The 20,917-nt window shown below is 35.2% G+C and overlaps 1 protein-coding gene and 1 long non-coding RNA gene across 2 annotated transcripts in view; both read right to left on the bottom strand.

Annotated features, from left to right (window-relative positions):
- Positions 1 to 337: 337 nt before the first annotated feature.
- LOC129256610 (uncharacterized) lies at positions 338 to 5,066 on the bottom strand. Its single transcript, XM_054894771.2, has 3 exons — positions 4,952 to 5,066; positions 3,035 to 3,240; positions 338 to 2,394 (listed from the first exon to the last, which is right to left on the bottom strand). Exons 1-3 carry the CDS (start codon positions 5,012 to 5,014, stop codon positions 2,301 to 2,303), a joined length of 363 nt encoding a protein of 120 aa, XP_054750746.2. The 5' UTR covers positions 5,015 to 5,066; the 3' UTR covers positions 338 to 2,300.
- Positions 5,067 to 16,828: 11,762 nt separating this feature from the next.
- Positions 16,829 to 20,917, bottom strand: part of LOC129256608 (uncharacterized) — a 33,045-nt gene continuing 28,956 nt past the window's right edge. Inside the window, exons 4-6 of the long non-coding RNA XR_010293229.1 lie at positions 20,135 to 20,477; positions 19,012 to 19,125; positions 16,829 to 17,172 (exon numbers count right to left, since the gene is read on the bottom strand). This is a non-coding gene — a long non-coding RNA (uncharacterized LOC129256608). The remainder of the gene's footprint in view (positions 17,173 to 19,011; positions 19,126 to 20,134; positions 20,478 to 20,917) is intronic.

Consider the following 20,917-nt stretch of genomic DNA (forward strand, 5'->3'; position numbering starts at 1 on the left):
TCATTAACTCATATGAGACCCAAATTGTTCATAATTGCCTGGGAATGATAAATTCAGTATATTCAGACACTGAAGTATTTTTCTTCATTACCAGTATAAAAGCAAAATATTAAACATAAGAAATATACAATATAAACAGAATTTTTAAATTTTTGGCTCGCCATAATTTTACCGCAGAGTTAGACCACGGTCTAAGTTAAACCTGACTTTACAGGCCATAAAGTTCAACCCTGAAAGGACTGGGGGAGCCGGAGGGGCCATCATGGCCTACCGCTTCACACGATTTTTCCAGAACGCACAAAATTGGCACTGCAAATTTTTATGATTTTTTTTTGTTAAAGTCTTGCACAACTTTGAGACTGACTTTGTGACTTATGGGTATCATGACACCACATGCCAAAATAGCTCATTTTTATACTTTGTGTATTAAGTCTATTGGGAGATGAATTTCATAAAAGGTTGACAATTTTTCATTCAATTGGTCTGCTTAATTCATAATAATTAAACAAATAAATCTTTATGGTTTATTTTTATACTGGCCTGTAGGTTATGTTGAAAAGAATGTGCATGTCAAATTTTGGCGCAATATCATGGATGGCAGCCGAAATCAGAAGGAGGGGGTGGGGCATCATACCCAGTCCTCAATATATCTCAAATAGCCCAGTCCTCTTAGGGTTAAACTTACATTTGGTTCATTCAATTTGATTAACAAGACATAAATCTGGTGTATTAAAGGGGAAGTTCGCCCAAATGATGAGTTGGTTTAAATCAAAGCAAAAAATTAGATAAAAATATGGGTAAATGTTTGGTGAAAATCTGTTAAATAGTCAAGAAATTTATAAGTTTTAATTTTGTGATGTCACAGACAAGCATCTAATCCATCGGTTGTGTGGTATAAATTTTGAAAAGTGCCATATTCTCAAAACTTTTATTAGTGATTTTATATTTGCGGTGGGTATGTCATCAGACACAAACCAAAACGTTATCAAAAAGTGTCTCTAATGTTGCTGTTTATTTAAACCAACTTTTCATCAGGGTGAACTTCCCCTTTAAATAGACAAGTGAAACACCACTGGTGGTAGATGCAATTATGCAATGCAATATAATTATGCAATGCAATATAGCAGCAGTGTTGACTTTGTGACACTGATATACGGTATCTAACATTTTCTCTTTTTCATTTACCCTTCATAATGTAGCAATGCAATGAAATTTTAAAATACAAGCTTCAAGGAATAAGAAAATGAATGGATATGAGCATGGAAAAATATAAATTTCATCAAAGATTTTTAACTCAAATGACCTTTGACAATGATCCAATGACCTAATTTTTGACAAACGTAATGGCCGATACCTGACACTCCTCATATACAATCTTCATGGAATATGATTTAAAAATTAGACAAATATTTTGTCCTAATGACCTTTGACCTTGACTTGGAAAAAAAAAATTACACCTTTGAAATTTCTGATCTCAAATAATCATCTCATACAACTTTGATTAAATTGGATTGAATTTTTGAAATAACCTGAGACCTTGACCCAGTAACCTAACATTATATTTACATATAATCCTTGCTTGACAAAGCAAACACTTCAAATTTTATAATTATCTTTAAAAATTCAAAATCCTAATCTTTGGTTATCAAATTGATATAGTATGTTGACCTCCAAATTGACGTTTGACATCGTCCAGTGACCTCAAATTACTCTCATACATTTACAGAAATTTTGAAATCAACTTCAAAGTGATATCTTAACCTTGGTCAATTTTTTTTATGCTGATAGTACAAGGTCAAAGCTATATTTAACTTTGATCATGTGACCTAAAACTGATGCTTAATGATCAGTGACCCTTCAGTACTATTGTGTCCAAGTTTAATGGAATAGGCACTGTAATGAAGGAAATTTAAAAGCTTGGTTAACGATGGTTAAGATATGTTGTCGACGACGCTGCCGTCACTACCGTCGTCGAGAAAGTGATATATATGTCCTCCTCCTGCTACGCAGGTGAGGTGAGGCAAAAACCTGAATTTGACTTCTGGAAGTCGTGTTTGCTCCTTAATACATCTGGGCCCTGTTTCATAAAGGACTTACAATAACAACTGTTGTAACTTTGCCATAATGACAACTACCATGGTAACAGGGCTCAGCAGCCAATCGAAATCAAGGTTCCATGGTAGTTGCCATAATGGCAAAGTTACAACAGTTGCAAGTCCTTTATGAAACGGGCCCCTGGGCAGTGTAACGTAAAAAGCTTGCGATCAATTGCAAATATGAAACCGGTGCTTTCACAGCCTTCACAGTCTCCTTATCCTCTGTCCATCATGTTTTGCAACTGGCAGGTCAGAATCCGTTCGTCTTTCTTCCAGCATTCTCAGCCTTGTCATATGGCTATAGCAAAAAATTAAACAAAAATCAGAGGATGATTAATATGACCAATGGCTAAGCTTTGTACTATTAATGGGTCCCTTGAAGAAATGTAGGGAAAAAACATTTTGCTTGCATGTGCAACATTTTACTCAATAGTTGACACTTCATATCCAATTGACTTTGTATGTAAAAAATATTGCTGAACTTTGATGTACCAGTCTGAACAAGCATTTATAAGTATATTTGGAAGGAGGGCATATTTCATTTTGTACTGAGGCCTAATGCGTGTTGTATAATGCAGTAATGGCATCGTTCACAGAGGTCCAAAAATATTAATCAGTCATTGGATTGGACTTCGTATAAATTATTGATATTTTTAACTTTTCATAAAAAAAAAATACTACCACAAGGTAATCAACTATACTAGAATTTCATAAAAGAGTGGAATGGTGAATTTTAAGTACTTTGATTTCAAGTTTTTCAATATAAAATTCAATGATTTTGAATAATTGTATAAAAAATGCAAACAATAATTGTTGATAGTTTGAAAGAAAAATACATTGTTCCCCTTTTCTAAGACATCCAGGGAATCAATTCAAAGTTGTGAATTCCCTTTATATATACCCAAACATCACTCTCTCCATTCTAGAATACATCTTACCCAAATGTTAGCACTCCCTTCTCCACTCTGAAGCATTCCAGACGAGTCCATCCACAAGGCATCTGCTTCTTTGGGGGTCTCAGTGAGGGCTCTCTTTTCTTTGGTCTCCTTGTGGTGGTGTTTGTCTGAGGCTTGGTAGGACGCTCAGCCTCGCTCTCATCAGAGGTCATGTCAAGGACCTCATCCATGCCTCCAAAGCAATTGGTCTGTGTACATTAATGAGGGATATCAACAATAAAATCCTACTGGAGATGAATAATGTCACAATTGCACAAATTTTATCATCTGGGAGATGAATAATGTCATAATCAAACAATTCTTATCCTCTGGGTTATATGAAACAGAGGCATTTAGAAAAAAACAAGTGGAGCACCTCTGGCAGTCTCGCCTGCATTACGCAATTCAATATAGCAGCAGTGCTGACTTTGAAAACTACTATAATTCACAAAATATAATGATATAATACTATGTTCCTTGACCCTAAATGACATTTGACCTTGATCATGTGACCTAGGACTTGTAAGTGATATCCATGAACTTTCAAAGTTATAATGGCAATTCAACAATCAACAATTACCCCCAACATGGCAAAAGTTCATTGACCTTAAATGACATTTGACATCCGCACAGGATGATCAGTGATACTTGATTACTCTTATGTCCAAGTTTCATAACTAGAAGGGGGGCCATTTCCATTGAAGAGTGGATACCAGGCGTGACCAAAGAAATACGTAAAAAGGATCTCTTTTTCAAGATAGGGCACGTTTGGTACGTATCGTAATAAGGGTGTCAAAAACACAAAAATACTGGAAAAAAGGGCATACATTTTGCTAGAAAAGCTACATGTACATGTTTACGGTCAAATTTGCGAGGGTACATTGCCCAAACACTACATGTTTAGAGTCCGATTTTAGTGAGAGGTGGGGCGGTACTAAACCCAAAGTAAAGGTAAAGCCGATGTCCGTGACAAATATCGCTGTATGCAAGTTCCCCCAAGTCTGCGCACACGCGTATCTGCGCGATTCTTGTAAAAGACGATACACGACAACCAGTTTTACACATCCGATACATAGAAAGATATTCATCCGAAAATCTTACTCAAAATGGTGGACAGCTTTTTTCATCACAATCCCTGAATCACGTGTAAAGTGAATTGGTGCGCAGACATGGGTAGTATTCTGAACAATATCCTAACTTTTCTTGTAACTCAGCAAGATAACAGCTCGCTAAAATTCTTTAAAATTGGTATTCTGAATATTGTCTTATCTCTGTAAGGACGTCCCCTATTTTATCTCTGAGATGCCCAATAATTTATCATCAACCAATCATTAAACTTTTTAAATGCTTAGGTCAACCAATAGAATCGTTCCCTCTAAAAAATAATTAAGCGCAATGTTGTCATGAGGCGTAATTACCCTTGCGCCCTTGACGCTTATGATTGTGCGCTGCGCTAAAAATACAGGTGGCCGTTCTACCAGTCATATCTTCTTTGAAAAGATTCATCGTCTCAAATACCAATTTTTAATTGCTGAAAAGTCTACCAATCTGTCTCTGTAATGTTTTCGGAATGTGTCATGTTGTAAAACAAGACGTTCTCGCGGGATGCGGCAAGAAATTATTATTTTTTACTGATAAATATTGCATGCGCCATAAAGTTACAATAGCCCCCTACCTCTTGTAAATTTTCTTGTATTTTGCAAGGAAGTAAAACAGAACATAAGGATAAGAATATTTTCAGAATATCTTTTATCTCGATATGCTTTCTTGCGCACAGAGATATATTTTTTTTTTTTATTTAACGCGATGATCTAGAAATCATGTTTTGGAGACCAGCCGAGGTTTGAGCCAGTTTGTAAAATCACTGACGAATTTTACGAACAGCTTTATGAAACAGCCACCCGAATAATCATCACTCACCTTGCCTGTTTCTAGCTCATTGTCCATTCTCTTTGCCCTCCTTAAGACCAGAATTAGGATCATCTACTTTGACCTTGGTCATTTGGTGTGATCAGAATCTTTTTTGAGCTTCCCTGTCAGAGAGAACAAAAAATATATTATTAAACCATGCTTGATAGAGATAAAGGTTATATGTGTATGCATTTCAACATCAATTGATAAAGTAATTCTTACATTGATCTATTCCAATCATCATTGATTCCATTTTAATCTGCAATATGCATGAGGTATTCAGAATAATAATGAATATAATGCTACATACTATACAGTGCGTCCCACAAAAAATGAAACCGAGATTTATCGATGATTTATCATAACTTAATCACAAATACAATAGATAAATGACATACCATTGTAAAGCTTAGAAGCTCCTCTTTCATCTGAAATTACTTAGATTATTCCTCATTCACGCATGAATGAGCAAAAACAATTTGAATAAAAGGATACCAAAAACTCATTTGACGGGGGTACCTGAGTTTCAAAAAGAAAATCACATGCCTAAAAAGTTCAATATCTGGGCCCTGTTGCCATAATGACATAAATTTCGATCATGACATAAAATCATGCATAGCTTATGCCGTTGACATAAATTCCGTTGCATAAAAATATGTATGTATTGTTTTAGCTTATGACGCGATTTAATCATCATTACATAAACTGAATAGTCATGAACGAGCCTGTTGACATAAACTTGGCAAAAGCTGTCATTTTTCAGCCACAGCAAGTTCTTGCGAAAAAGGGTCTTCGGCTTCCCATTTTGACGGGATAGAGGCATATTTTGGTATGTATCCAATTTCCATTGTTATATATCATAGATAGTAGATATATCTCACGTTCTGACCAAAATTCAAAGTTTCTAAGTATAAAGAGATCGTTTAAATGAATTATTATCGCCGTCAATTTTATGCAATGATTGCTTGGATACTCTCCGGCTGCTTTTAGCCGTACAACGCCGGCAGTGCTAGCCGGAGGTTCCGGCGTCTGATACAGACAAATAATGCATGGAATCAACACCGACAGAAAACAGTTGGGCAATTCCGTAAAATAATCAACCTTTTTGTACATCCGACCCCCATTTTTCTCAAGTTTTACTTCAATTCATAAACTGACCAATTCATGATCATTTGATAGCATTACAGACTGTCAAAAGACCCAGAAATCAGAGATAGAAAATTTCATGATGGTCCCACAAACATTGGGTCGGACGTATTTTATGGAATTGCCCAGTTTTAAATGATCTTCATGACATTGGTTTTAAGGTTCCAGTGTCGGATAAACATGAATAATGTGTGGAATGAACATCGACAGAAAACAGTTTTAATAATCTTCATGACATTGGACATTGATTTTAATGTTGTTTTTTTAGAGCACCCCGCCCTTGAAAATTCCTAATCTAACTTCTAATCTAAGCTTAACAACTTCTAACTTAGTCTTAGATATAGTCTGGCTAGGCCTAGATTAGACTAGAGTCTAGACTAGACCCTTTCTAGTTAGGGCCTAAACAGCTCTAGCTGTCACTCACTGTCACTGACCGTCAGAGCCAGGCCCTAGACTTTCTAACGTTAGGCCTAGCCCTAACTAAGTCGAAGTTAGGTCCTAGCCCAGGCCTAAGACAAAGTTAGGCTATGACTCCCATCTAGGAGATTTAAAAAAAATGGCTAGAGTCTAGGCATGGCCTAACTAGGCAAGGGTTTGTATATATGCTACACTTCACTAGTGACACTACCACTACCCTCCACTCCACTATCAGATAGGTGGAGCGGAGGGTAGCGGTAGTGAAGTGTAGTGGAGCCTAGGCTATATGAACCTTCGCCTGAGTTATTCACGGCCATGCAGGGCCAGGCCCTAGCTAGTAGTAGTACTAGCTTGGCCCCTTTTAAGTTCTAATCTAGATCTATAGTAGTCAGTAGATCTATTCTGATCTAGTTTTCTATCTAGGGTCTAGACTATGTTAAGTAGACTAGACCTCCCAGGTCTAGATCTAGATCTTTTAAATTCTAGATAAGTTAAATTTGTCTTGGTTAGCTGAGCTGGCCCTAACATTACTACTTTACTAGATCTAGGCCAACCCCGGTTTGGACCTTGGTCCTGGCCAGGAAATGAGGAGGTGCAGCACTGCCCCTGGACTGGGTCTGGCTTGGGCTTCTTCCATTCAAGCTTTTATCATAGATCAAAATTGAGACCTAATCTGGGACCTAATCTACTTTAGCAATACAAGAGCTCAGGCAGAACGAGCGAGCCTGTAATTTATTTGTCTATTTTAAGGAGCAAAATTGAAACTGTCTTTACATCATTAGTAAGCTAATCATTTGTAGGGTCTATATCTATCTAATATTAATACTAATATCATAGATCTACTAGAACTACAAATGTTACTCTAGATCTATTCTATGTCCAATCTTTAGCCTGAATTTTTAACTCTGACATTAAAATTCAAATAGAATCTAGTACACATGGTACATGTGTAGGTTCTAACTTAGACCTTTGGGAGATGGGGTATTGGCTTGAGCCCCCTGGGTTCATGATAGAGCTATAGAGTAGGGTAGTCTAGCTCTATTATAAATAATATTGTTTTCTAGTGCCAGGGGTAGAGGCCTAGTCAAGATTTATCAGGTGGTAGATGTGCATTACAATAACATGTAGAGTATAAGATCCTAGGATTTTTTTTTTTTGGGGGGGGTCCCTCTCCGTTAAGAAAAAAACCTAAAAGATTGGTGTGTAATAAAGGTGATAAAATCATTTAGAAAATCCTGGGTCAGCCTCTGCGTTAATAAAGACTGGAGACTATTTTAGTTCTTTGATTTGTTTTACAGGTTAAAATGTAAAAGAGATAAAAACCTTATCAAATGTTTTTTCTATTAATTTTTAAACCATTGCACAGACAATATCCTTGGAGAAAAAGCATTTCCATTAACTATAGGATTTGGTTTCTGATCTGTGGATAAAAATAACCATGATAATTGAAATGCTCTTGGTGACTGTTATAAAAAAATTCTCAAAATATATTCTATTCCTTTTACCTATTTACTGTAAAGAGGATTTGTTAGATAATTATTAAAGGGGTGATTTTTTGGGGGAAAAAACTTTGGCAATTTGAAGTAAAGAAAATCCCTAATTTTTGTATCGATAATAGAATTATAAAATTTTCTTACTATCTTCATTAGAAGTATTGATATATTTCGTATGTAAATCATTTTTCTAACATATTTTTCTAACAGTAAAAAAGGGAAAATTTTAAGCCTAAATGAAACACTTGTACTTTCCTTTTAATATTGCACCCTAAGTGATAAAAGGTTCCAAAACTGACCTTATTATTGTTTGTACCCAGAAATGTTTGTTTGCTCAATAAAAGGGGCAACATTTTACTTTTTAAGGTGCATAATACTTAAAATGTTCTAATTTTTTAACCTTTATTACATGGTTTAACTCTGCGCCCTATATGGTGCTTAATACAGCTTATGCTACACCCGTATTAAAGGTGAACAAATGAGCATAATTGCTCTCATTAGCACCCCTTGGGGTGCTGTTTTTGCACCAACCCCTAAGGTTCAAATTTGAACCCTGATCAAACCATTTCAATGTTGAATGACTAGACCTTATGAGCGAAGAGGAATAATTTCATTTTGGCAAAAGAAAATGCCATCGTGCCTTGGAGGATGATATCTTCTTGCCTTTGATATGTATTCACAATGCACTCATGGATAGAATTCATTTTTACACAGTTCTTAAATAGCCAGTGAAACTTTACCAACACCCCTGTCAAATATATAGAAGTATTTCTTAAAAGAGGGGACTTCATTTGTTCTTTATACAAAATGTAAATATGAATTCATTTCCATCTGTTACTATGAACAATTTGGTATTCACTTTTCTAACAGGTGAACCACACAAATGGTGAGAAGAGGTAGAAAGAGAGAGACAGCAACTGGAAGGAGATGGAAGTCCAGACACTCTGCCACTGTGTGCCATTGAAAAAGAAATCTCTTTTTGGATCAGAGGGTCAAGCTTCTAGTATGAAGGTAAGTTTTTTTTATAGTTGTGTTAATTGAACATTCTACTTGTCAAGTATACTGTACAGTAATATTTATTATTTTATTGTTATTAAGAGCGCTTGTAAATGTGATGTACTGTTATATTAATTTTCAAATATGAATCTCTTCTACAATAAATTCACATCTTGTATTCATCTTAAATTTACTCACAAAAATGGATAATATCAATCTCATGAATTTTTATAGAAAGTCAAGTTTCAAAATGACAACTGAGCCCTCTCAATATTTCAATTAATGACAACATAATAATGGAATGCATTCTAAAAAATATGTAAGAGCAAGAACAATGTAACTCTTTAAAATGAAAACAAAATCTAGGTAGACTATTGGATCCATACTATTGTAATAATTATTTTCCACTTTACTTTTGCAAGAGATTCAGATTCAGTTGATTTATATTTTTTTATTAGATTTTCAACAGAGACAAACAATTTGAGCTTATAAGCTTAAGCACAATATATAAAGTGCATTCAAGAATAAGATAGTGGTAGTGGTAGAAGGGGCAGGTGGGAAGTTGGTAACGTAAACATGACCTTGACCTCAATTTTGTGTTCTTGTATTTTTCCCCCATTCCTTGTTCTTCCCCTCTTGAAGTTCTCTTATATACTTCTCCCATTACTATAGGTGAGTCGCCTACCCTGCACCCTTGCCCTCCTTCAGTAACACCACACATGAACATTCTCTCCAATGATTTGATTGAAATGAAAATATTCTGACTACAATATAAGGGTATCAAAGTTAATATTCGGAGACTATTAACCCATTTTTTATTTCACATTATTTTGGGTTTTTTTTTATTTAAGCCTGTGATTGCAATCTCAAAAGGCTCTTTCATAATCTTTCAGAGACTCGTACATGTATGTGAACACTGTTATTATCAAGTTGAGTTGCTAAAGTTGTTTGCATTGATTCTTCTTATTTCCGATTGTTCAAGAGTCAAGACTTTTGAAGACATGACGTCATGGACCTGGTTGCACCTGGCAAGGGAACTATATGACTTCACTGAAATATTCACAAAACGCTTTGTAAAATTAACATTAGTACTAACTTTCATTTTTCTAAAGATAATAATCATTATATTGACATTGTGGATATCTTTTTATGATTGTTATCATAAAATTATTATAGTGTTAATGATGATAGGTCGTAATAATAGAAATGAAAAATAAGTAGAAAAGAAGACGACAAAGAAGAAGAAGGAGGAAAAGAAGAAGAAGATGATGAAGAAGAAGTGGAAGAGGAGAAAAGGAGGAAAAAAAATTGCATCGCTGTGAGTTCATTCATGATATAACAGAAATCATCGTCTCTTTTAAATTGAAATATTTATTAAAGTTCAAGTACACCCCAGAAAAATGTTGATTTGAATAAATAGAGAAAAATCAAACTAACATAACGCTGAAAATTTCATCAAAATCGGATGTAAAATAAGAAAGTTATGACATTTTAAAGTTTTGCTTATTTTTCACAAAACAGTGATATGCACAACCCAGTGACATGCAAATGAGAAAGTCAATGATGTCCCTCACTCACTATTTCTTTTGTTTTTTATTGTTTCAATTAAACAATATTTCATTTTTTACAAATTTGACAATAAGGACCAACTTCACTGAACCATATAGTATTAAACAATACTAATTCCACATGTTCAGAGAGGAATCAATGGTTGTTTCACTTGACAATGAAGAGAAAATTAGAATATTTCATATAATAAAATACAAAAGAAATAGTGACTGGATGATGTCATCAGTCTCCTCATTTGCATACCGACCAGGATGTGCATATAAAGGCAACCGCACACCTTACGATTGGTCTGCGACCCGATTTCAGAATAAAACGTATAGAATTTGATGCTAATATTGAGACTTGGAATATCTTACTGTGTAATGTTCTAAATCATCAAACGAATACCTATGTTCAAATCTGTGACTATGATGTACTATCATCCTTCTTAGAATAATAGCAAATTTAATATCTAGTCGTAATGACGTCATATCAGTCTTACGATTGGCTAGAATTTGAAATAATTTGGCCTTTACTCCAAAATAAAGGCTTGCAATCTTTCAAAATGGTTATATTAGTATACTTTCAATTAATTTTAACCTCAAATAAAATGATATGTTCCATTCACATTTTCAGAAAATGAGAAAAATGCGATTTGTTCCAAAATCGGATCGCAAACAGTCGTAAGGTGTGCGGTGGCCTTAACTGTTTTGTGAAGTTAAGCGAAACTTCGAAATGCCATAACTTTCTTATTTTACATCTGATTTTGATGAAAATTTCAGTGTTATGCTTGTTGGATTTATCTCTTTTTATTTAAACCAACTTTTTGTTGGGGTGGACTTGTCCTTTAAGCATAAAATGTGATATAGTTATTCTTGTTTTTTAAGATGTATCATTGTGTCATGTTTGTAGTTGTACACTTGATTGAGGTATTGTATTAATTTAGGATATGAATAATATATTTTATTTGAATCCACATACCTCTTTTAATCATGTTTATACAGTCATGAGTAAGGGACATGGGACAGGTGACAAGATTATATTGTTTTACAAATTTTAGTGTACATTTATTTCAAAAGTAATAAACTTACATAAAATGTCATTCCTTTTGCTTCATCTCTTTGTTTAATTGCTTTCATTGAATCGGGAGGGGTGGGGTGTGGTTAAAATATGATTTGCCCCTCAGAACACACTTGTTTCCCTACTAAAGATAGTAATTAATATTTGTAGGAAATTGTAGGATTATTTTTATGAACGCTTAATATTGTCCCATGAATTGTCAAATTGGGAAAATAATTGATTAAAAATGAAGATTTGAAGTAGCAATGGCGAGAAATGAACAGGAAATTTCATATAAAAATGAGAAAGATCCAGAGATTCAAAGATTTCAATGTATAAGGAATGATGAGAGAAAGAGGGGACGAGGTTTATTAGAATGGGAGAAGGGAAAGGAAAAAGTAGAAATGTGGAGTCATTATCAAGCGGAGATATAGAGAGATGTATAGAGAATTGGAAAGATAAATTTTGTGAATGATAGTCGGCCAATCTCGGAGGGAGGAAGATAATGAAAGGGATAACGAGGATAAAGCAGTTTTTTTTGGGGGGTTGCATTTGATGAGAGAGAGATAGAAAGAAAATGGCCAGGTGCTCAAAGATTTAAAAATATAAATGATGGGTGACAGAGGTATGGATCAAGGGATACAGGTGGCAAGAACGTGTCCCAATTTAGGCACAAAGCTGTGATGAGAAGTGGCCCCTCGTGTGCACTCCTTGGATTTGGGCAATAAGTGGGATTTTTTTTAAAGTGGACCTCCCCCCTCCAGTTGCAAGTTTTGGGCAAGGAAAACCCGCGTCTCTTTTTTTTTTCCTAGCTAAAAAAAAAAACCAAGCCATCTGATTAGACCTTTGTTCGGAATTGAGGAACATTTTTGTCTCACCTGCATAGCAGAGTGAGACTATAGGCGCCGCTTTTCCGACGGCGACGGCGGCGACGGCGGCGGCGGCGTCAACACCAAATCTTAACCTGAGGTTAAGTTTTTGAAATGACAGCATAACTTAGAAAGTATATGGACCTAGTTCATGAAACTTGGCCATAAGGTTAATCAAGTATTACTGAACATCCTGCCTGAGTTTCATGTCACATGACCAAGGTCAAAGGTCATTTAGGGTCAATGAACTTAGACCATGTTGGGGGAATCAACATCAAAATCTTAACCTAAGGTTAAGTTTGAAATTTCATCATAACTTAGAAAATATATGGACCTAGTTCATGAAACTTATACATAAGGTTAATCAAGTATCACTGAACATCCTGCTTGAGTTTCACATCACATGACCAAGGTCAAAGGTCATTTAGGGTCAATGAACTTTGGCCGAATTGGGGGTATCTGTTGAATTACCATCATAACTTTGAAAGTTTATGGATCTGATTCATGAAACTTGGACATAATAGTAATCAAGTATTACTGAACATCCTGTGCAAGTTTCAGGTCACATGATCAAGGTCAAAGGTCATTTAGGGTCAATGAACTTTGGCCAAATTGGGGTATTTGTTGAATTACAGCCATAAATTTGAAAGTGTGTTGGTCTAGTTCATAAAACTTGGACATAATAGTAATCAAGTATTACTGAACATCCTGTGCGAGTTTCAGGTCACATGATCAAGGTCAAAGGTCATGTAAGGTCAAAGAACTTTGGCCACGTTGGGGGTATTTGTTGAATTGCCATCATATCTCTATAAGTGTATTGGTCTAGTTCATAAAACGTGGAAATAAGAGTAACCAAGTATCACTGAACATCTTGTGCGAGTTATAGTAGTTTTCAAAATCAGCACTGCTGCTATATTGAATCGCGTGATGCAGGTGAGACGGCCAGAGGCATTCCACTTGTTATTTAAGCCTATTTATTTGTTTATTTTCTCTGTCAATTATCTTGACGATATTGCCCCGTTGTGCTTCCGAATTTGTAACCCTCGCCCCAACTGCACAGGCAAGAGGGTTCCATGACACGCTTATAAAATACACAATTGAAATTATAAAGAAATGAAATAATGAACAAATCATTACAGGGATTATGCATGGTTGTCAATCGGTGTTCATGGTTTGGGGATGACTGACACAAAATTGTTCTCTGTGAAGAAGTTTTTTTTTTAGTTTAAAGGGGTGGCTTTAGGAACTCATATTTTTATGGGGTAGACATGGTGTAAAGGGCAAAATTTATAAAAACTGCGAGCGAGCAAACATTTTGAATTTTTTATACAAAATATAATTTTGTGATTGATGTTGATATGATATTTTATAACATATATCATATTTCACTCTTTCTTTTCCTTTCTTTTTCAGACCGAATTTTTCATGATAATGATACCTTTCTTTCTTCCACAAGACTACTATAACTAGATTAATGATGCAAGCGCGAAGCTCGAGCTGAGATTTTCGAAAAGAATGGGATGAGCTCTTATATATCAATTTTGATGACTTTTGATATTTCTTTTTCTTTCCTCTTTTAAATTACAATTCGCATTTCTTTTGTATGTTCTCTAGGCCTAGTGCCTATTTTAGACCGTGAACCTGAATAAAGAAAATTAACAAAAATGAGGCGATATTAAAAAGGATAGTGAAATAATCGAGGCAAGCCCCATATGCACTTGGTTGGGGGAAGGGTAAATTAAACTAGAATTATCAATGCCCTATGCCTTTACCATGGCAACAGTTTCCAACAAGTGGAAAAAATGTCTTGCCCATCTTTACCAAAGACCTACATGTATGTGTGAGCAAGTCATGATAAGTACTGATGAAGTAGTTTGAACCGCAAGATTTTTGCCTAATTTTTGACATAATATATAGTGTTACCATGGCAACACGATTTCCGACACATGCAAAAAATATGTCCTGTACATCTTTACCTTGAGACCAATGTGTGAGCCAAATTCAATAAGAATTGGTTGGAAACTAATCAAGTAGTTGGAACCAATAGATTTTTACCAAATTTTGGGCCTGTAATATGTTGTAACCATGGCAACATGATTTCCGACACACACAAAATATGTCTCTCTCACACCTTTACTTCTAACTCAACATGCTCAAAGTGTGAACCAAATTTTACGAGAATTGATAAAAATCGATGAAGTAATTAAAACTCATTTTTTTAAACAATTTTTTGTCATATCATATGCCGTTACCATGGCAACATGATTTCTGACACACAAAATAGATTTTGGAGCTAGGGGAAGCATCGGGGGGGAGGGAAGCAATCTAAATTCCAACACCAACGCGCCAACACCGGACTTGAAATCATCCAATGTGTGTACCAAATTTCTTGTTTAATCACATCTGAATTAAGCACAAAAGGGGCGATTCTAGACTGAAAGTCAAAGTTATTATCATTATTTTGGGAGGGAGGGTGGTGCCTGAAAAATATGTGACGTTGATATAAATTAGGATATAATTCTGAAGAAAATGTCCTATCCTGGATTAAGCAAGCACATTAACTATTATGCTTAGGCCTAGCTCTGCTTATAAAAATAAGGAAAATATTTACGATTATCATTTTTTAAAGATATTGAAAGAATACATCATAGGCTATCCAATGACACAAAAATTATTTCGAAACTCCAAGTAAAACTCAAAATATCATCAAATTACAAAGGGCATAATTAAAAAAAAAAAATTTAATTACTCATAAGTCACTCTTTGCGGAAAGCCGCTGTTTATGTCTTGATTTTAATCAAGACATAAATTTATGTCATTCAAATGGATTTATGTCATGATTTTATGTCGTGATTTGTGACATAAAGCTTTAAATATGCAACGGATTTATGTCAATATTTGTGTTTATGTCATGATTTATGCTGTATGACATAAATCGTCACATAAATCATGACATAAATCAATACATAAACTTTTTTGCAACATGGCCCTGCTCTTTTATTTGATACCTTAATCACGGAAAATGGTTAAGAAGTAAAAAAGTTCTGTTCCCTTGAAACAATGCTTGTATTTCCATAATTTCATTAAATAAATTTGTTTTCACTGGTTTCCCACAGAACCTATCGCACGGTTAACAAAAGACTTAATGCATGGCTGATCGTCAACAAAACGGAGTGTCGAGTGACTCGGAACGCTAGCCTGTAACACCTCTTCATTTTATGAAATTATTGAAATTCAAGCTTTATTCCAAATAACCAGAACTTTGTTATTTCTTGGCCATTTCCTGTAATTTAGGTATCAAATTAAAGAGCAGATATTGAACTTTTTAGAAATGTGGTTTTCTTTTTTAAACCAAGATACAGCCCACCAAGTGTCTTTTTGGTATCCCCTTTTTAAATTGTTTTTGCTCACTCATGCGTGAATGAAAAATAATTTAAAAAATTGCAGATGAGAGAGGGGATTCTAGAGCTTTACAATGGTAGGTCACTTGTGTATTGTATTTGTGATTAGGTTATGAAAAATCATCAATAAATCTCGGTTTCGTTTTTTCTGGGACGCACTGTACAATTATATAAAATCTTGCAAAAAATAAACGTATCTTTCCCATAAATTATGAGACCTTAAGGACAACATTTTTATTAACAATTAAAAATTAATGTGCAAAAATGCAAATATTATAAACAAGAAAACATCATGACTCACAAAAAAATAAAGAGCTTTGAAAGAGAAGAAGATATGGAAGTGTCTCTGCAAAGAAACTTTTTAAATCCCTTCCATGTTTCCAGATAACATATTGTAGGTGTGAATATTGACAAATTCAGTTGCTGTGTTTGTCTTCCTGCACATGGTAATTTCCTGGCCAAGCAAAATATCTTGCATGAAACAACATACCCTGGAGCAACGCTTCTCAAGTGGTGGACCGCGAGAAGCTCCAGGGGGAGAAAAAAATATATATATACTGTAGTATATTTCACAGACCTCCGAACATGGTATGTCCGATCAGTCCATGTGGGTCAAACAAAACTAAAGCATGCTTTATACATGTAGGTATCATGCATGTTGCAAAGCATGAACATGCACACTATGATAGTATGTAGTTAATTGTCGCCCATTTACCGGACATTTGCAAATGCAGATTAGTTCTCAAACTGTTTCTTTCCAATGTGCTTCAGAGCTTTGTGTTCAAATTTCAAGAAACATTTTTTCATCAAAATTAACGCTTTCCTAACATTTGGGTTAGGTGGGCCTCGAAAAAAATCTGAGAGTCAAAGTGGTCCTTGAGCAAAAAAAGGTTGAGAAGCGCTGCCCTAGAGAATACAGATAACAGGATACCTATTGAAAGCATATGAACCAACTCACCTTTGCAAAAGATGATCCTTTCAGGCTTGTGCTTGATGACTTGGGTACATCCCTTTGCAGGATCAGGTCAGTGGCTTCAGCGTAGAACTGTGATGATCGATTGTCACTGTCCATGATGGCCCGTAAGCTCCTTGTCTTAATCCTCAATCTCCTTCTTGGTCATCGCTGTCCAACTGTGATTGGTTGAAAGATTACTCAGGTTGGTGTTTCATAAAGCTGTTCGTAAAGTTACGCATGCCTTTACGCATGACTTAACGCACGATGATTGGTCATCGTCCATGATGGCACTTTAAGCTCCAAATATTAGTATATCCTCCATCTCCTAGGACTTGGCCAACTGCTGCTGTATACAAAATCAGAAGAAAAAAAAATCCCTTGAAAGAGTAAGTAACAACAATAGGTGAGGCCAAAACCAGTCTTTACAATAGGTTGGATGCATAAAAAGTAGCAATCACTTGCAATCAATTGCTTCAAGCACAGCAATCGCTAGCCAAGCAAAAGATCATGCCTTAGCAATTGCTTTATTTTGTATGCATAACCCTTTGCATGAGCTGAGACCTTTTTCTTGCCTTCAAAAAGCGACGTCATGCTGGTGCAAACACAACAAAAAGTGGGACTCAACGAAAAAGTGTGGCAATGCAAAATACTCTCCTATAACATCTTTTCCTTAGACGTGGTGTCAAATTTTCCTTTAACTTGATGTACATGTAGGCTACTGTACACCTTTGGGTTCTCTCTCAGGCACATACACATGATTGTGATTTGTAAGAAGGGAATGTCCTGATCAAGCAAATGCTCAAGCTGCTCTGAGTCCTCTGACGGAACTTGAAAAAACCCTCCCAAATGTTTAAAGGATAAGTTCACCCCAACAAAAAGTTGGGTCGAATAAAAAGAGAAAAATCCAACAAGCAAAAACACAGAAAATTTCATCAAAATCGGATGTAAAATAAGACGTTTTAAACTTTCGCTTAATTTCATAAAACAGTCGAGTTATATGCACATCCTGATCGGTATGCAAATGAAGAGACTGATGACGTCATCCACTAACAATTTCTTTTGTATTAATATTCTAATTTTCTCGTCATTGTCAAGTGAAAAAGCGATTACTTCCTCCTTGAAAATATGGAATTAGCTTTTTTTAATAACTACATGTATATGGTTCAGTCAAGTTGGTCCCAATTGTCAAATTTGTAAAAAAATGAAATATGGTATAATTCAAACAATAAAAAACAAAAGAAATAAGTGAGTGAAAAACATCATGGACAGTCTCAGTTGCATGTCCTTGAGTTGTGCATAGGCCTATCACTGTTTTGTGAAAAATAAGAAAAACTTTAAAATGCCATAACTTTCTCATTTTACATCCGATTTTGATGAAATTTTCAGTGTTATGCTAGTTTGATTTTTCTCTATTTTTTCAAATCAAATTTTTTCTGGGGTGGACTTGACCTTTCAAAGCACAAGCGAGATGTTTGCTTTATGCATACGCTTTTTAGCAATAGCTTAATTGTCAAGGAAATGCTAGCAGTCAATTAATGACTGCTTAAACTTGGGTCAGAACCCATGGGTCAGATGCATAAAAAGTAGCATTTTCTTTTGCTAGGCTTTTGCATGATTCCGTATGCATAAAAATGAGCGGGGAAACAGCCTTCGATCGCCCCAAAAATTTGCACAGTGGTAGTGTGCGATACGATCTACAAGGCTATAGGGTCAATTTTTTTGAAATAATAAGATTTTTCATTTATTGAATTAATTATGGTAATTTATGCAGGAAATAAAAACATTTGTTCTATTAAATCAACTATCATACGGCCCCAAAACTGCTAATTTTTTGTTCACGGACTCTTTGTAAATGTAAAAAATATTTGGTATCGCAATTTTTTTCTATGTATTTTTATTGTTCTTTTAATTTCTTATGTATTTCTTTGTTTTTCGACTTTGTTTTTTTATTGTTTTTCAATGGAAATTGATGCAGACTTAATTCTGATCATAAACAAGACAAAATTAATTAAGTTTATTAAAGTAGAAATAATGATACATTTATGAATTTTGGCTAAATACACAATTTGCATTGGATTTGTACATGAATTCACGTTTTTGAGCAGTTTTTGAGCCAGTTTGTAAAATCACTGACAAATTTTACGAACAGCTTTATTAAACACCCACCCAAATAATCACCACTCACCTTGCCTGTTTCTAGCTCAATGTCCGTTCTCTTTGCCCTCCTTAAAACCAGAATTAGGATCATCTACTTTGACCTTGGTCATTTGATGTGATCAGAATCTTTTTTTGAGCTTCCCTGTTAGAGAGAACAAAAAATATATTATTAAACCATGCTTGATAGAGATAAAGGTTATATGTGTATGCATTTCAACATCAATTGATAAAGTAATTCTTACATTGATCTATTCCAATCATCATTGATTCCATTTTAATCTGCAATATGCATGTGGTATTCAGAATTATAATGAATATAATGCTATACAACAGTATACAATTGTATAAAATGTTACAAAAAACCCATACATGTATCTTTCCCATAAATAATGAGACCTTAAGGACAACATTTTTAATAACAATTACATATTAATGTGCAAAAAGGCAAATATTATAAACAATAACACACCATCACTCACAAAAAATAAAGAGCTATGAAAGAGAGGAAGATGTGAAAGTGTCTCTGCAAAGAAACTTTTTAAGTCCCATCCATGTTTCCAGATAACATATTGTACATGTAGGTGTGAATATTGAAAAATTCAGTTGCTTTGTTTGCCTTCCTGCACATGGTAATTCCCTGGCCAAGCAAAGATATCTTGCATGAAACAACATACCCTAGAGCAGCGCTTCTCAAATGGTGGGCCACGAGAAGCTCCAGGGGGAGAAAAAAATATATATATACTGTAGTATAATTCACAGACCTGTCCGAACATGGTTTGTCCAATCAGTCTACGTGGGTCAAACAAAACTAAAGCACGCTTAGGTATCATGCATGTTGCAAAGCATAAACATGCACACTATGATGGATTTATGCATATTGTGTATGTAGTTAATTGTTGCCCATTTACCGGACATTTGCAAATGCAGATTAGTTCTCAAACTGTTTGTTTCCAATGTGCTTCAGAGCTTTGTGTTCAAATTTCAAGAAACATTTTTTCATCAAAATTAACGCTTTCCTAACATTTGGGTTAGGTGGGCCTCGAAAAAAATCTGAGAGTCAAAGTGGTCCTTGAGCAAAAAAAGGTTGAGAAGTGCTGCCCTAAAGAATACAGATAACAGGATACCTATTGAAAGCATATGAACCAACTCACCTTTGCAAAAGATGATCCTTCCAGGCTTGTGCTTGATGACTTGGGTACATCCCTTTGCAGGATTAGGTCAGTGGCTTCAGCGTAGAACTGTGATGATCGATTGTCACTGTCCATGATGGCCCGTAAGCTCCTTGTCTTAATCCTCAATCTCCTTCTTGGTCATCGCTGTCCAACTGTGATTGGTTGAAAGATTACTCAGGTTGGTGTTTCATAAAGCTGTTCGTAAAGTTACGCATGCCTTTACGCATGACTTAACGCACGATGATTGGTCATCGTCCATGATGGCCCTTTAAGCTCCAAATATTAGTATATCCTCCATCTCCTAGGACTTGGCCAACTGCTGCTGTATACAAAATCAGAAGAAAAAAAAATCCCTTGAAAGAGTAAGTAACAACAATAGGTGAGGCCAAAACCAGTCTTTACAATAGGTTGGATGCATAAAAAGTAGCAATCACTTGCAATCAATTGCTTCAAGCACAGCAATCGCTAGCCAAGCAAAAGATCATGCCTTAGCAATTGCTTTATTTTTTATGCATAACCCTTTGCATGTGCTTAAACCTTTTTCTTGCCTTCAAAAAGCGACGTCATGCTGGTGCAACACGGCTCGCAGAGCAAAAGTGGGACTCCAACGAAAAAGTGTGGCAGTGCAAAATACTCTCCTATAACATCTTTTCCTTAGACATGGTGTCATATTTTCCTTTAATTTGTTTCTAATGAATGAATTTCCATATTTGGCATTCAGTTTGCACTTACTAGGAAGAAAACATGTACATGTACATGTAG

This window comes from Lytechinus pictus, chromosome 3 (genome assembly GCF_037042905.1).
Source record: "Lytechinus pictus isolate F3 Inbred chromosome 3, Lp3.0, whole genome shotgun sequence".
Taxonomy (NCBI): domain Eukaryota; kingdom Metazoa; phylum Echinodermata; class Echinoidea; order Temnopleuroida; family Toxopneustidae; genus Lytechinus; species Lytechinus pictus.